Source organism: Vanessa atalanta, chromosome 20 (genome assembly GCF_905147765.1).
Source record: "Vanessa atalanta chromosome 20, ilVanAtal1.2, whole genome shotgun sequence".
Taxonomy (NCBI): Eukaryota; Metazoa; Arthropoda; class Insecta; order Lepidoptera; family Nymphalidae; genus Vanessa; species Vanessa atalanta.
In genome coordinates this window covers 122,052-140,667 of record NC_061890.1, presented here as the reverse complement: position 1 = coordinate 140,667, position 18,616 = coordinate 122,052, and the positions used below count along the sequence as shown (strand labels likewise).

The window sequence follows — 18,616 nt, the reverse complement described above, 5'->3', positions numbered from 1 at the left end:
AATATATTTTCGGGCAAAACTATATTTCTAGTATTAGATTAAATTTTAAATGTTAAATATAACGTATTTTAATTTAAATTCGCAATTAACAGGATAATTATAAAAATAAACAATTAAACACGAAAATCGTGCGTAATACAAAAGTCTCTCTCGGTAAAATCAGAGAATAAAAAAAATACAATAAAATTCGCTCAAATATTATTATGTAGGGGCTCTGCAGATGCGAATGGTCGATTCCGAGATCTGAAATTGATGAAAACGAGACGTTAAATAAATAAAAGCACTATAATAAATGAGATATATAAATACGCATGACGGCCTTCAAGAAAATTATTCAGTTCTCTACACATGTGCGAGCAATTAATCAAACTCCTGAAATAGTTTTCCACAACAAAGTACAACTACAGTATCAGGTATTAGCAAACGTATTAAACAATCTTCTGATAATTAAATACTTGACAGCGATTTGCCGCTGTCATAGCGCGCTGGTGCCATTCCGGTCTCTTCTTCGCCAAAATGGCCGCCTCGATACCACAGATGCGATGCTCCGCTAGAGTATCATTAACAAGACACTCTTCATAGACGCGCTCTCATATATATTTCATAAATATGTATATACTTATATGAACTTAATTATAAATAAATTTATGATAACTAGCAATTTGTGTTAGAATCATTGTTGTACATCGACGTTGCTGTTCTCGGGGCCCCACAGTGGCTAGAAAGGGAAATAAACTGTTCTAATGAGGTTTATGCGCCGGCCCTTCTATCAAGACTTACGTAATATTTGTTTTTTATTACAATTTGAGACGTTTTTGGACCTTTCGTGAGTGTTATCTAATTTTGACGAACAACTTGTCAGTTTTATTCATTTTTAACAGCTATAAATTGTACATTTTGTTTAATTTTCATGACCGCGTTGATGTCATCATATATTTTGTCGTCCATTTGTCATTCACGTTTGTATATTATGTAGTTAAGTAAGTGTTTATTTTACCTTAAAAACCTTTTGCTTTATTAAAACATATTAAATATTATAATAAGAAATCCTTCAAATGTATCTTATCTCTGTATTTGGCGGGCTCATCTTTCGCTTTCCGGAATTAGAAAAAAACTTAGAACTATAAAATATTCAGCTACAGGCTCTAAGCCAAAGTTCCAATTCCTACTTCCAATATTAAATCGATGTAACCAAAGATCAAGAAGTGGCCAGTTGTGCAAGCATACCGGCGCGCGCGCAGACCAGTGAGCGCCATGACGCCGGCGCGCGCGCTTACCATCGCGCTACTCTGCGCATGCGTTCTCAACACCCACGCTGACTCGCAGACTAGTGGACTTCTTCTTGACCAAATTGCTGCAGAAGCTTACCACTCCTCTGCAGATGGCTCAAACGGAACAAAATACAGTGACTACACTGGCAACGTAATTGTAACGAACATCCGAAATGTTGGCAATCCCAGTCCAGGAGATGATCAAGACATTATTTATCATCTGACCGGTAAGATTTTGTCTTAACTAATACTAAAGTCTATTCTGTTTTTAAACTTAAAGTTAATCATTAGAATATTGGAATAATTACGTACGGTCCACAGCCACAGTCCACAAAGTCAAAATATATTTTAGACGAGTAGGCTTTGACACTTTTGAATCGGCATTTAACATTTTATTAAATGTTAAGTTACCACCGGTTCAGAATGTAAATTCTACCGAGAAGAACCGGATGGAATCGTTATAGTTACTCTTTTCCAACATTTGAAAAACAAGTGGTATAAATTAAATACAATTATTTTTATTTAAGTAATCGAACCTCAATGTCAACAGGAACTCCTCCCTTCTCCACTAGTCAATTATTTTAAAATTGTTTTAATTACACTACATCTATGCAGAAAAATAATTCCTCAGCCAAAATATGTAAAAAAAATTTCGAAAGCAAACGATAAAATTACCCTTATTTCAAAGGGAATAGAACACTCACGCGTAAACAAAATGCATGACATACATTTTATATAAATGTACATTTAATTTTCCCTAACCGGAAAGCTAGCGACCGAAGTTAAATCAAATGATTAATGGGCTTCATTAAACTCGAGTCACTACGATATCACAAGTTGCTTGATTCTTATAAAATAAATACGATTCAAACGTCAAGTTACTTGATAGATAATTATTTTGTCGCTGATGAGTATGTGTGACTATATAACACTCTACACACAATCAATTGAAAACAAGTAATAATAGTTATCAAGATCTTGGCGTAATAAATACTTGACTAAGCTATCACCCGTCGCCTCCTGTGGTGCCGGGCTGGTACATTTTTCATCCACGCTATCGGAATTGTACAGCAATTTTCTTTTTTTTAATTTGTCAATTATGATAACTGCCACGTGGCCAATATCAAGGGAAACTAACCAGCTACGCCAGCCAATAGGACACATGAGAGAGCACAATTATGTGCGCCAACACATGTGCACTTGCTTTTATCTTATTCTCATAATCACGCAAATTCGACAAAAGCGAAAAGAGTTCAGCGGAGCGGAATAACGTGCGTTCCGAGGCACGGGAGTGACTTCCAATTGCGATTTCTTTGACAGAAAACCCCCTAACGTTTTATCGGCTTGATATGGGGTTCCAACCCTGGGCCTGCGGATAGGGATCTGCGGCCTTATATCTATCCACTAGACCGACAAGACTAAATTTGTGTATACTTATGTCCATAATGTATATTTAGTTATATAACATACCTTAAGCTAGTTTAATGATAGTGTAGGTCTGATAAATAAACAAATAAAATTACTGGCAGAATGTTTACACGTGTGCTCCTCGCGGTCAGCGGTCACGCCCGTACACTTTGGTAATTTATCTAAGATAAGTTAGATGTATCTGTAATGAACAACACTGCATCACTCTTCTTGTTACCAGTTGTGTGTCTACCGTTTTCCTGAAAATCGCGAAAATCCAAAATTTTTTCAGAATTTTCGACCTTTGACCTCAAATAAAAATAAATACAGGTACCGGAATGATTCGGAACTTCTGAATATTATTTTTAATTGTGTTTTGAACAAGTGAAAGCATTTTCAGCTTGTAAATTTATGTAACTTTACACCTCTTTTTTAGTTTAATTTGACCGGACTATAGTAAAGACTATATATAAGAGTTTCTAGGAAAAATTATATATTTTTTTTTATTTAAAATACGAATACTTTTTTCCTAAAACATCGGCTCACTCGTGCAAAGCCGCAACGGACAGCTAGGATATGATTATAATAAATTGAACAATTATTATGAAGATCATTAGAGTAAGTGTTACTTTGATTAACAACTGAGTTTTTTGTCGGTCAAATTTGATTATAAGATGCCACTTAAACAAATCATAATTGGTAGTCAAAGTCAAAGTCAAAGTCAAAAATCTTTATTCAATATAGAAGTGTTTACACTTGCTTATTGATTGTCAAAAATCTACCACCGGTTCGGAATTTAGCACCTCGGACCTGAGAAGAACCGGCGAAAGAAACTCAGCGGGATATATATATATATATTTTTTTAACCATTTTCCATATACAATTTTAGTTATTTGAGTGGTAGATAGGTACCACCCACCCACATGTCAGGAACGGTCAAAATTTATCTATAAGCACTGGTAACCACTTACCATCAGCTGGTTCATTTGCACACCACCTAGCTATGCCATACATATGCCATAATTGTTTCAAAAATATAAAATATGGCTTTATCCAACGATTACTACTGAGTTTCTTGCCGTTCATGCGTTCTGGCTTAAAACATAATTAAGGATATTTATATCTATACAGAGCATAAGACAAACTTTCTCCTGTCTGTATCTCCGCTTACTGCATTTAAGCCACTTCACGGAATTTGATACGGTTTTTAATAATAGAATGAGCGACCGACATAGTTTGTATACATCATTTGAAAATATATTATACAAAACTGCTGAACTACGATGGTATTTTATCTAAATAGTGGCTTCTAGTGTTAACATCACATAACCGTACGAAATTGCTGGTTAAGCCTTAGGAGACATTGAAACAATGTAAATGGCATACAGAAATGTTTGCAATAGCGTGTGTCTATCTTCCAATTATACTCATAATACATAATAAACTATCGGCAATTTCCAAAGCGATTTCCTCAAATTATAAATATATAAATAATTAGTAAATATTGGACAACATCACATACATTACTTTGATCCCAATGTAAGTAGCTAAAGCACTTGTGTTATGAAAATCAGAAGTAACGACTGTACCACAAACACCCTTAAAATTATGAATACTTATTAAGATAAATATGTACTTATATACTTTGATTTAAATTGTCTTTTACTCTATAGCATTTGAACGAATACTTTACAAGATATTACCGATACTAAACTATGTGGAAGGAAAGAAATCATTCCATACAACAATGAAATAAAAAATATATTGGCCAATCGCCAAAAATATTGTGTAACTCTTTCATAAGTACACACAATAATAATAATGAGGCAGAAAAACTCCTGCTTTAAGTCGAATAGCTTAATTTTCTTTCTCATTTCCTCATTTAAAGTCAATTGCAACAATATGTAAAGATATTTGAAATGAGACGAAAATTACCAGTTGACGTCATGTCAACCATCCGAGACGTCCGCGTTATGTTAAGTTTCATTTCATTGATTTCTTCACACGAAGCTAATGAAACTTCTACAAGCTAGTTATGACCCGGTGGTATGGTCATGCACGTAAACTTTTACTGAGGACCGGATGAACATTTTAGTAGTTTTTAATTAAACGTGTTGTCTTGATTCATTTATAATTTTACACGGTCTAGCGACTAATATAGTTTCTGTAAAATTATATCGAGATCAGGGGTAATTATGAAATTTGATCGCTTAAAGCATTTTGTTACCCTCGTTATGCCGTGTACTCGTATGTAGTTACGGGTCGTCTCGTCAGCACAGTAACTTAAATTCATTATTTTTAATTAATGAAGGTTAATTTTTTGCCTTTAGAGATTTTAGAAAGTTCCTATCAGAAGAAAGATTTGATTTCATAAGCAAATAAGTTTTGACCGAAAAACAACAAATCATGCACGTATGTTTGGCGTTAAATAAAACAGGTTGATGTATCAACAAGATGCAACTTAATTATATATTAAAATTAATGTTTAAAAAAAAACAAAGAAAATAAAAGCTGTGTATTATGTATAAAATTGAAAAAAAAAATTCAATAATTAAATGGGAAAAAATATATTGTTATTAAATATTTATAATCAATTAAAAATTGACATTAATTAAAATAATAACAAACAATTAATTTAAGTAATGTTATATAAAACCGTATAAATAGAGAAAGAGGAGAGAGGGAAAGGTGGCCTGGAGGCATATAACGGTTTTTCTTTACGTGATGATTTTCATTCTACACTCTATTAACTCAAGTGCACTCTACTGTAAACCGTTAAAAGAACTTCGTCCCAATAATATCAGTGTGCTAAAAATAAGTTGCTAAAAAATATTATATTGTATCAGAAATGTTATTATATTATAGCTAGACCACTCTGACTCACCCACGATAAACGCCGCGGCAATGAGATCGTTGCGCGATCTACCTTTCTTGGACTCCAAGGCAAAAACTTTAGTGAATCCTGAAATTAGCGCGTTAAAACAAATTGTTCAGTTTAATATATTAGCACAGTTGTCTGTAAAACAGGTAAAATTTATAACTTACGTTACTATTTTTAATAATTTCAACGACCATCTAATGACGAAAACATGGTCCGTATTATAATTTAAATTATGTCAATATTCACCACGAGTTTCTTTCGCCGGTTCTTCTCAGGTCCGAGGTGCTAAATTCCGAACCGGTGGTAGATTTTTGACAATCAATAAGCAAGTGTAAACACTTCTATATTGAATAAAGATTTTTGACTTTGACTTTGAGTCTTTTACAAGTAAGCTACGTTGTTACAGATGAGGAATACTACGAAATGCCTATTTTGTTCCACTTGGACGAGTACCCCGGATGCCTAGCGATGGGAGGCGCCTACTGCTTAGGAAGCTTCGAGCTCTCGCCCTCCGGACCAAGCTCTCTGTTCCGCATGATGCAGGTGAGACAATATTGGTACTCGGTTGCTTCGACTGATAACGTCGCGTCGGCTAGTAAATATTATGTAGGCTGCATATGAGTCAGTTAACATGAAAACGCGAAGGTTCCATAAAAAAACATATTATTTTATAAATCAGTTTAACTTTCGTCTAAACGGCTCAAAGCAAAAGAAATATGTTTAAACAAAAAGGTTTTAATGATAACAATTGTATGTAGATTAATTTTAATTATAATTAAATTAACAAGTGCAGATCCCCATTACAGATTACCTTAATAAAAGATAATCATCAAATTCATCGGTCTCTTGGTTTCGTTAATTTGTATTTTTATAAAAAAAAAAATCAATAAAAACAGTCACACTCTGGATTTCTTATTATCAGGAAGTTAGTTTAAATAAATACTCTTTGCAGTAAAATAGGCGCTCGTGTTAGATGTTACGAGAATGTTCTACCAACTATACGCATACGTTAAGCAGACACACATCTATTGAAGGCCTCTGTTGAGTTGTGGCACAGTGGCATGGCATGTGTCTGGAGAACCATTTACTGCTGGCCCCTACAGCAACCGAAGTCCAGGATTTTTCTGACAAGATTTATTATAAATTACTAGCGGTGCAAACATTGGCAGTTGGCAGTGTAATACCAGAAATATGTCTCATAAAACACCTTAATCTGTTGATTCTGCGCCTTTATCTCTGTTTGATCGTGCCGGGTTTCCGATTCATTTAATTATAAGAGTAATACTGACTAATTTTACTGAGTGGTAGGGTTTTGTGCATCCTGTATGAATATGTGCCACCTGCTCATCATATATTCTACCACCAAGCAGGAATACTTACTATTTTTGTACTCCGGTCTGAGGGGTGAGTAAGTCAGTGTAAGTACAGGAACAAGGGACATAGCATCTGAGTTTCCAAAATTGGTGGCGCATTGGAGATACGAGGGATGATTAATACTCCTCGTAGTACCAATGTCTGTGATCAGTGGTAACCATTTACTATGAGGGTGCCTACGGCTTTGCCTGCGGCCTACCTATGTACATAAGACAAAAAATTGCAATGTCCTATCCGCTGATAGCTGATAACTCCAGTGTATATAATATTATTTAAATTATTTGTTAAAAGCACTCGTACGTGTAATTATTTGCACGACTCGGATCACGAATGTTTATTGAAATTATTATTAAGTTATATTATTTCTATTAATTTAGTTGTTTGCAGTGTCTTTACGATATCACTATTTTTATCTCCCAATCTGACATTAACAAACTTATATAAAAAAATATATATGTAAATTATGTTAAGTACCTTATTACTCTATATTACGTACGTAACACATTACACATATTTCCAACATATAAGTGTATGCGTGAAATGCGTAATGCGGAATTACGGAAAATTAGGTTTCTAAGTTATTGACTCGGAGAATTAAGATGTCTAACAATGACCACCGAGGTAATACGTCACTACACTACACATACATACACAGCCAGAAGTTCGTATAATGTATATGGTCGGCAACTGAGTGAGTGCCGATTTCAAATAAGAAGGAAAATTCAAAAATTTCGTTTGAAAAAATATAACTTTATTCAACTAGGTATTTGTGTTTATAATTCATCTCGTGCCCGGCGGTGAAGGAAAACATCGTGAGGAAACCTGCATGTGTCTAATTTCAACGAAATTCTGCCACATGTGTATTCCACCAACCCGCATTGGAGCAGCGTGGTGGAATATGCTCAAAACATTCTCCTCAAGGGAGAGGAGGCCTTTAGCCCAGCAGTGGGAAATTTACAGGCTGCTAATGCTAATGCTAATGCAACTAGGTACTGTACGTTCTTGTCGATGACCTTTTGCCATCGTTCTGGCAGTAAAAATATTTCAAGTTCGTAAAATTCCTGGTCTTTGCTATTAAAGAACTGAATTAAATGTGATCTGACATCATCAGTGTTATTAAAATGTTACCATTTAAGAAGTTCTGCATGGAACGAAACAAATGATAATCTGAAGGCGCAACAGGCGTTTACCGTTGTTATAAACTTTGTTACTTTTGTGTTTGCGATGCGTTCTTGCCTTTTCCGAAGTACACGTCTGTTCTTCCATTTTTAAGTTGGGATAAAAACAAAAATAAAGCGTTAATCGATATGTTTTTTTTTACTAAATAAAAAAAGTACAATTACAAAAAAATACAGGTTAGATTCTTTGACCACTTTTACAAAACAAAAAAAAGTGTTAAGTCTCCCTATCCACAAAATCGGCAATCACTTAGTTGCCGACCCAATATAATCGTTATGTATTCCTACCAACTAAACTCCACACATATACAAGCATTATATATAAAATAAAATGCAATATAATTGTACAATGCGTGCAATGCTTCACTTATTAACATAATATACAAACATTACATGACAATATTTGATCAAATATATACAATATAACTTATAATTATAGTATAAAGCTATTTCTTAATCAAATTTATTATAAGGAGTAAAATAAAACAAAAATATACTTATGTGGCCAGCAAAGGAATTCTCAAAAAGGATTCTAGTCAATCTGTTGACCGTAAGAGTCTGCCAAATGGCTTTTTCATGTAATATTATCGACGCGTCTAACGAAGGACAATGACGGCATTGTATTGATATGAAACGCAACTTTTAGAATAATATCATCATCATCTTTCTATTCTCCTCCACTGCTGGACAAATGCCTTCCAATGGCACGCCACTGAGCTCGGTCTCCATCCGCTGCCGGCGCGTTGTGTTTATCATCACTCCACTTACCTGTATGGCCTGTCGTAAAGATACATATTATTTCGCAAATATTATACTATTGGGAGTCTAATAGGATTTGTCGGCGCGGTCATATTTTGCATTTGATCTATAACTATGGACAGAACTGTATCGTAACGAACAGTTTCATCATCTGACGCGCGTGAAGAGCGCCGGTTCCGCTCCGATTGGGGAAGTCGCTAGTAGGTCGGCAGTTTGTATTGTAATATTACGATAAACGCGTATTATCGATGCGCTGGCACATTACCAATGTATCGATACAGCCTAATTCGGTCGGAATTTCAGCATCCATTACTTCATGCAATTGTACTTTTTTTTTAATATATTACTTTTTTGGGTTTGTGTTGAAAATGGAAAATCAACAATACTGAATTTTAAGTCCATTTCTATTTTTCAATCTTACTATTTTTATTGTGATGTACTACTGGCCGGTCATTAGTTTTGTAAGTTTTTTGGGAAAATAAATTATGATATTTATTTATTATACTCGAATAAAGTACAGCATTGAAACCTATCGCGAAACAGACGTAATCAATAGTACAAGAGAACAGATGAGCTATGCAAATGAGGCAAATTAATTAATTTCAATGTATCGATTATGCTTGTTTGTTTGTTGTGGAAAGGGACTTTGATTATAATTTTAGACACGAATTCATAAGAAAGCAGTACTCGGAAGCGTCTAAACTTTGTTTAAGATTGGTCTAGCGAGGCGCTAAGAAACTATTCCGATTTCAATATTTTTTTCTTTTAAATTATTTGAACTAAATTAAAACGTTAATAATTTTATTTAAATACATTTCTCATTTTCCATATTTCACAAATATTCACGTATACTTCGTTTAAAAAAAATATGATAAAAATTAACATATATTATTAAAAAAAACTTTATTAATTACAAAACAAGTATTAAAAAAGCAATTTCAAAAGTAAAAACAAAAAGAAACAATATTGTTTGTAATAATATGTGTTTGCCTTTGCTTAAATTTACTTTAAAAAAAGGATCTTGTTTTTATTATAGAATAATAAAATATAATCATTAATATTTAATATTAAAAATATAATATATATTATATTTAAATATTATATATAAACAAAAATATTAAAAAAATGATACAAATTGTTTCACAATGTAAATTTATAAAGTAAATTAAATGTTTATTTTAGAATTAATATCATTTCCAACAAAAATCTTAACGAAACTTCGGAACTGAGATGTTATATCCTGTGCCTTTAGTTACACTGGCTCACTCACCCAACTTAAATATAATACTCCTAAGTACTGATACTTGGCGGTATAATTTATGATGGGTGGTCAGTCTGTACTGTGTGGTACACAGACTTTTTCACAGAGGGTTTGCACAAAGCCATAACACCAAGTTGTATAACATTATACAACAACTATCTTTGTTTCAGCGCTACTCGGCGAACTGGGTGGATAATTTCAATCACACACGTTTGCACCGAGGCCTCTGCTTAACTCGCAGCTGCGTCGCTCCCGGCCACGACTCCGGGCATGCGCTGGACGTGTGGTGAGCACTTTAGTTATCACTTTTGTTAGTGTATTCGGCTTTGGATTGTCCTTCCCACATATTGTAGCTGCTCCGCAATCTTTATTTCTGTTTAATATAGTCGTAAAACTCTAGATCTAGTAATATATAGAGATAGGATAGTAGTTACGGTAGGCTTGCGTCCTACCATCAACACAGCCATAGTTTATCATTTTAATCACTACATAGATCAGACAGACGTCTGTTTGTATCACGTGAGTTTCGCTCTTACTCCTGCTATCGCTGCCTCACTAGGTTCGCGTCATGTGTGAACGCGAGTATCATGTCGACTCACAATCTGTCAGCACGTCTCTACCACCTGGACTACTGCACCCGCGGCCCCGACCACCGCTCGCCACCGCTTTCCACCAGCGAACGCGCCTTCGCCGGCTTAGTTGTGGCTCTGCTAGCTCTGGCTACCGTCAGCACGGCGCTCGATATTAAGCTATCAGATCACACCAAAAAAGGTCAGTATCCATAACCTTAACTCCCACAACGCAATTGAAAACAAATAAACAAACTATTATTAATTAATAATAATTAATATCAAATTTCGATCGCGACAGCTAATTTAAAAGACTCCGCGAAACATTCACGTAGTATTTGCATAAGTGCAGCGGCATTGGCTGGCCAAACACTCGTCCGTTATGATTATGACGCCAAGTCTCCACTTGTCTCACTATCTCCATAGAGAAAAACCGCCAACTCTGATAATACTCGCTCATAATTGAAACCTCATGATTTACATTCTATATTTAAACCAAGCATAGACTATGAATGCAGGAAAAATAATTATTGAACTAGCAATGTTCTAAAAATCAACAAATATAAGTCTGAATGAAAACTTTAAATACCTGATAACTGACGTAATCTGACTAGTGTGTCCAATGTTTACACGAGACGTCGGCTCGCGAGCGGTCGCGTCGCCGGCCGGCTAACTGACCTTACGTAACATTTCATTACACTTTTCCGCGAGTTAAATAAACATATAATATTTGTATCTCGTTTGCGAAATCGCATTTGCTGAGCAATGTAAATCAATTATATGCAAAGTGATTTTATGAGCATCCAGTATTACTTATTATTAGTAAAAGTTGGTTCACTTTTTGATTGACATTCGAAGAAATACAGCGTTTCAATCAAAGAATGTAAGTCCCAACTGCTGCCTGTTTAGTTAGCGACTCCCAGATTGTGGACTTTCAGAAAGTTATATCAGTCTCCTTAGCGAGTAGCTTGTATTTGAGTAGGTGATAAAAGGTCAGAGAGGAATGACCCCGTGACTTCCATAACGCTTGGAGGCACGCGTTAACCAGGGCTATTTAGGCTAATAAATAATATTCCAAATATTTATATTTAAAAAAAATTTAGATTCGTGAAGTTGAGTCACAATCTTTAGTTGATTGAAGAACTTAATAGTACCTACTGCCGAGTATCCTAATCATGTATTTATTTTGACGATAAAAGATACTCGCTTACATATAAAATATTACTGAATAAATGGATCACCCAAAAGACATCAACGCGCTTGTGGCTGACATCACATAAAGTTACGTGACATCACATACTAACCATAATTTTGAAAATGGTACATATAGGCAGGTACAAATATTTTAAAAATGACTAACGATAGACATTTCCTTGCCGATATAAAAGTAAGTATAATTTTCTAGTAGAGGTATTATTTTTAATTTGCAATAATATATTTTTTTTATGGCATTGGTTGGCGGACGAGCATATGGGCCACCTGATGGTAAGTGGTCACCACGGCCCATAGACAAAGCCGCTGTAAGAAATATTAACCATTCCTTACAACACCTATGTGCCACCAACCTTGGGAACTAAGATGTAATGTCCCTTGTGCCTGTGATTACACTGGCTCACTCACCCTTCTAACCGGAGCACAACAATACAGTGTACTGTTATTTGGTGGTAGAATATCTGATGAGTGGGTGGTACCTACCCAGACGGGCTTGCACAAAGCCCTACCACCAAGTAAAGTTATTGTATTAAAATAATTTCATGAGATAGACCCTGCATAAAATATACTTGCAACTTTAGGGTAACCAATCTGTAAATTATTTGAAAGTCTATAAAGAATTAAATTCAATCGAAAGCTATTGTTAATGACGTCATAATCAAGTGTATAAAGGTGTATTGCATTAAAAACTCACTCAAATGTAAAACCACATTTATACATTTGTTCAGAGTACGGCTGGGCGCTTTGCTGGTCGCTTCGGCGCTCGTGGCGCTCTCTGACGGCGCCGGCGCCGAGCGCCCGCGGTGCGGACCTCCGCTGCTTCGACGGCCTGCGAGTGCTGAGCATGCTTTGCGTCATAATCGAGCACGTCTGCTGGCTCGGCACGCTCTCATTCGTCGCCGATACGAGATATTTCGAGCAGGTATATTGTGATTTAAAATTATTATTCGACTTTCATTAATGTAAGTTTATGAAAATTAATAGAGTTTAAATAATTATGAAATAAGACAATACAATAAAAAAGTTAAGTAAGAGGCAGATGAATAACGCCCCTCGTAAACATATTTAAGCTCCGTGTCTGTGACCTCACCCAAAATGGTTACATCTACATCATTTTCTTATGTGGAGATTAAGATGAAACAATATAAACTATTAATAAGTTACAAATGTCGTATCAATAGCGAATTACCGTAACCTTTAATATACATCGTGGAATGTTTGTATCGAAATTCGAGGGAGACCAAGCCGAAAATATAAACTGTAATTTCTGTCAGGTTCGCCGCGCTACGGACGTGGTGCTGATGACGAACAGCACTCTCATGGTACAGGTGTTCTTCTTGATGGCAAGTTTCCTGCTGGCGCACAAGCTCTTGCAAGAGCGGCCGCGCGAGCCCGCTGTTAAAACATTCTTCACCACCATGTTTAATAGGATCATCAGGTACCGACTCGTGGTTGAGAACAGTTTGAGAACGGTATTATTTGGTACAAAAATCACCGTTTATGCAATTATTTCTCAATACAACTGATAAATAAAATAATTAACGATGAAAGAGCTTTAAGTAACATATAAACATTCCCTACACAAATACACTTTTACTTTAACTTTTCCTCAAGGCTGTGTCAGGTCATCTCCAGGAGATCGAGATCGATCTTGGCGATCAGATTGTTGCCAATGTAATGGCGTATAATAAAGAATTTCATGAAATTTTATTGAATCGCAATGAAGAAGATAAATTTGTCATTAGAATAAGTCCGAGCTACTTCGTGGTTTTGTGGTTCGCTTCATCGTGGTGGGAAAGACTGGGAACCGGTCCCCAGTGGTCGTCTCTTGTTCGCTCCGAGGCTGCTATTTGCCGCCACAAGTGGTGGACACATCTTCTTTACATGAACAACGTGCTGTATCCTGATGAAAAGTGTTTGATACAGACCTGGTAAGCAAGTTTTATATTTTAACTTTCATTTTAAAGACGACTCATCAGATCACTTGGAAGAATAATTCTATGTCTTGTATCATAGATAAAAGGAGATCTATCAGCACTTAGCATGAGTATTTTGAAACCACCAATCCCACTTACTGCTACAATATTTGCTACGTTTATCTTAAGAAATAAATAATACATATTTATGTCACATAAACAGGCAGACTGGCAAATGTGCCCCCTATTCAGTCACGGGTCAGCTAATATTAAAAATCCCTTAAATTGTAAATGCATCGCGAACCTCGAGAACAGTTGTGGGTTAATATTCTATTTATTCGTTCACACGATGACTCGGTCTAAGTGACCTGATGACTCTAAATCGGCATGCAGGTATTTGGCAGCGGATATGCAACTATACGCGGTAGCTTTATTGTTGACGCTGCTGCTGCGCGGTCGTCGCCTCGCGCTGCCGCTCCTTGGCACGGCATTCGCGATGGTGACCGTGGTTCCGCTAATGTTAGCGTATGCTTGGCATCTTGTTCCCACTTTCGTCGTGCACAGACCAGAGTGAGTGCAACATATTTAGCAATTTTTTTTGTTGTTATTGCACATTACACATACTTCAAATGTAATATAATGTTCTATTCCCACAGATCTGTGCGGCTGACATATAGCGGCGATGCCTCGTTCACGTGGCTGTACCAGTCGCCGCTAACAAACGCGGCGGGCGCGCTGGCGGGGCTGCTTCTCGCGCACGCACACCACAGTTTGCGCGACGTTTTGCCCGATCGACTCGCCGAAAAAAAGGTGAGCTGACATACACAAACATTCTCATACACCATTTGGACATTCCTTTATTTTGTACACAGAAACATTCAAGATAGTATATTTTACCAAATAAAACAGTTTAAATAGTCCACCTGTATATTGAAATACAAAATATTAACTAAAACCTTGAAACACAATTTACTACAAAACTTATTTCACTATTTTTATCACACCGCACGTGAGACCAGAGACAATTAGAACACTTATGTAATAAGTTCTAACATAAGTATTCTAATTGAAAAATCGATTATTAAATTCCTTGTTTGGTGATATTACTTTCGGTAGTTGTCTTACGATAAAAGCCCATATAAACGGAGCATGCGCATTTAAATTAATATATATTCTCACGTATAAATTACGTTATATAATTAAGAATATTACATTACATACATTACATTAGCTTTGCTTTATCTAATGATCTGCATACCTTTTGCGCGTTCTATTTTAATACGACTTAGGTCCCCGCATTCAATGACTCACTCACACAATGATATGAGCAAAATTTTACGGAAAATGTTACCAGCAGCCAGAAAAATAAGGGTTAAATTATATTCTACTAACTGATAACTCATATTCTAGACTAGAGACAGCGCAGTCTACTGTTTCACATCCCAAAATAAAAAGTACCAAGATTTAAAGCTCAATTTGAAACATTTTTGAATGCCCGAAAGTACCTAGGATAAAACTTAACGATACCCAAAGCAGGTGCAATCCAAATTATCAGATTAGGTTAAAAGAATACGTGAACGATGAACATAGGTACTTAAAATATATACCCGCAGACGAATGGAGAACTTTCTCCTTTTCGGAAGTGGCTTTAAAACGATAAAGTGTTTATACTCTATCATAACAATATGTATTCTTACAGATGACGCATGAATTGTAAGTAAGGGTTCTAGGGCTGCAAGATTAGGCACCGAAACTAGGTAACTTTCACTCGCAGTACGTAGAGTTGCGCCACGCGGACGACTGCCACACTGCAAGTGCAATTACTGCAGTTTAGCTATTGAGCAATAACTAAGATAACCGGTAAATATTCTTATAGCACCGCGACCGCGTTACCGCTGAGATGTTTAGGAAATTGAGTTTATTTACTGAATTCAAAGATTAATTGATTTATCGTAAACGTTCAACTTCATTGAAAATATGTATAAAATGCAGTTCAATGCGTTTTTATCATTTAAACTAAGCTTTATAAACGCTATTGCTGTTTAGAAAAAAAATCATTAGGAAAATAACAGCGTGAACATATTTACGGCTGGACAAAGGCTTGAGGAGAATAAAATGACAAATAGTAATTTCATTGTTACTCATAATAATAAAGTTACGTATACACATATGTATATAGCAAGAATATTAGAAATTTAAATACTAAAAGGAGTTCTTCGAGGAGACCCTTTATCACCAATATCATTCAAGGCCGTCTTGGAAGAAAGATTATAAACTAGATGTCGCTGGCGGCTTCGCTCGCGTTTTAGACGTTGGTTGTCATGTGTTAGGCAAAAAAAGTAACCTATGTCCTTCCTTGGAGTTCAAGTTTGCTTCATAGCAAATTTCATCAAATTCAGTTCATTGGTTTGTTAGGGATAGAGTGACAGACAGACAGACAGACAGTTACTTTCACATTTATAATATTAGTATAGAAGTATAGATTACGAAGAAATAAACATACCTTTGGTCTGATTAGCAGATTACATAGGCTGTTATCTCTTCAATCTTAACAAAATGTTTGAAACTTATTATATATTTATTTATGTACACTTCATTTTAAAAATTATAACCCTTTATTCGCAGTCGCCAATATTTTTAATCTATTACTTTTAGCGAAGAAAAATCCATTCCTATTGCTGCTATAAGGGATGGATTTTGTTTCGCCCGACTATTGAGATAGGCTTGACAAGCATACTTATAATATTCTGTAATTTGTCAGATGTTCCGCTGGATATCAGTGTACTCGGCGCCGGCGGCGACGTGCTGGATGGCGCTATCCCCACTGGTCCTGGGCGCGGGCCCACCTAACGCCATCGCCGCTGCAGTGCTGGCAGCGCTGGAACGACCGGTCTTCGTTACTTTAGTCGCTGTAGCGCTTCTTGGTGCTATTAATGGGATTGACTGTACGTATTGACATAAAATTAAAATATTTATTTGAAAATGAATAGAAAATATTTAAGCAATCAGTAATATTAGTTTTTAGTGTGTTATTTTAACAATATAAAAAAATACAAAAACTTTAATATTTGAAAAAGTCGCATATTTTTTTCAATGTGGTCGATGCTTAAACGGTTTTATTATATTTATTTTGTACACTATGTAATAACAATGTTAACAGCGCCATGGCGGCGATGGATGTCCCAAGGTGGCACGGTGCTGGCGCGGCTGTCGTTCGGGGCGCTGCTGCTGCACATGCTCTTCAATAAGACATTGCTCGCCACGCGTCTCGCGCCCGTGCAACTCGACCGACAATCCGCGGTAGGTTTTGTTATTGGGAGAAATAGTTCGACATAAATGATCTATCCTAATGGCAGCAGGAGTAAATGTTTGGTTTTATAAACATTCAATTTGACATTTATCAATCGAGAAATTCGGTTTTTTTTTTATTTAGATTGCCTTAAAACTAGTTGGCTTTCTGTTCCGTGCACTTAATATTAGACGTAGTGCCACTGAAATATCTTTCAAATAGTACTATTCCCTCACATAAGTTTTGAAATTTGAACTCTACAAAGTAAGTAATATTTCATAATATCTTGTATAATCTGTGTTAAGGATAATTAACTCTCTGGAAAATTACTATTCTGATTAAGAGATAGTCTAGAATTAGTTTGAATATCGCGAGTTATAATATATAAAAACTGCTGTCTATGTATCCACATGTTTTTATCAATAAGTAGTCATTAGTCTTACTTAACTGCTAATTCCCTATTTATATAACATTGATATTTATTATTACTGGCATAGGTCATAGTATAGACACTATTCATACGTAGCCTTCTGCCGTACTATCTAAAGCAAATATAAAAAATAGTTTTCAACTAATCAGACACAATGGACATACACAATTTTACTTTTTAATGATACGATAAAATCGTAACACCAGTTTGTATAAGTATATGACGAGTTTGCATTAAGCGTGGTCGATATTATTTACAAACCTTGGCTTCAAGCAGAGGTCTTTGCCCAAAAGCGGGACATTTTTTTCTTTTTTACCCTTACAATGTTTGCAATACACACCTCATACATAGATATGTATGAGGTGTGTAGATACATTAAATTATATATTTAATTATTTTTCCAATAACAGATTATGGATTGGTTCGGCGTGGCTGTTATATCGTATGCGGCGGCGCTACCGCTCGCCTTGCTAGTCGAGCTGCCAGCGCAGCAACTACACAAGGAAATAAAAAAACTTAACGAAAAATCGACGAACTCCAAATCCACAGACAAGCCTAGGTCCTTGGATAAGACAGATATTTGTTCGACACAACAATGTAATAGTAATAGTTGATAATTTATTCTGCTATAAAATTAATACCGGTATATTTCAATGCAATTTCACAAGTGTAAAAGTATGCTACAAATAACTGAATATAAATTCAAAATAAAATTACAAACTACTACCACAAGCAAGCAACAGTGGGTTGTCATGTTTTTCATTTTTTGCTCGTCTGTGAAGGAAAATATTATGGGTATATGATGTGCATGGTAGAATAAACTCTATCCTCCATTTAATTAAGGATAATTAATAAAATATTGCAATGTCATCAGTCCTACATGTGCCTAGCTACAAATTAAATAAAGGTCCAGTGGAGGATAAATTTATTTGCTATGCATTCTTATTATATTGACAATAAAGATCATATTCATTAATTCATACTTTCACACAAATTGTATTGAAATAGACGATTAATATGTACAACTTATTTTTGTACTAAAAAGTAGTAATGTTACATATAAGGTATT

At 35.5% G+C, this 18,616-nt stretch overlaps 1 protein-coding gene across 1 annotated transcript; it reads left to right on the top strand.

Annotated features, from left to right (window-relative positions):
• The first annotated feature begins 1,254 nt into the window (after positions 1 to 1,254).
• On the top strand, positions 1,255 to 18,161 carry LOC125072040 (O-acyltransferase like protein-like). Its single transcript, XM_047682517.1, has 12 exons — positions 1,255 to 1,498; positions 5,966 to 6,102; positions 10,302 to 10,417; positions 10,691 to 10,902; positions 12,641 to 12,834; positions 13,187 to 13,350; positions 13,658 to 13,843; positions 14,222 to 14,398; positions 14,485 to 14,638; positions 16,590 to 16,773; positions 16,989 to 17,128; positions 17,958 to 18,161. Exons 1-12 carry the CDS (start codon positions 1,255 to 1,257, stop codon positions 18,159 to 18,161), a joined length of 2,112 nt encoding a protein of 703 aa, XP_047538473.1.
• The last annotated feature ends 455 nt before the right edge of the window (positions 18,162 to 18,616 follow it).

Coding starts and splice junctions, on each gene's coding strand:
- LOC125072040 (XM_047682517.1), top strand. CDS start 1,255: ATGACGCCGGCGCGCGCGCTTACCATCGCGCTACTCTGCGCATGCGTT. Junction 14,399..14,484: donor TTCGTCGTGCACAGACCAGA/GTGAGTGCAACA, acceptor CTATTCCCACAG/ATCTGTGCGGCTGACATATA. Junction 14,639..16,589: donor ATCGACTCGCCGAAAAAAAG/GTGAGCTGACAT, acceptor GTAATTTGTCAG/ATGTTCCGCTGGATATCAGT.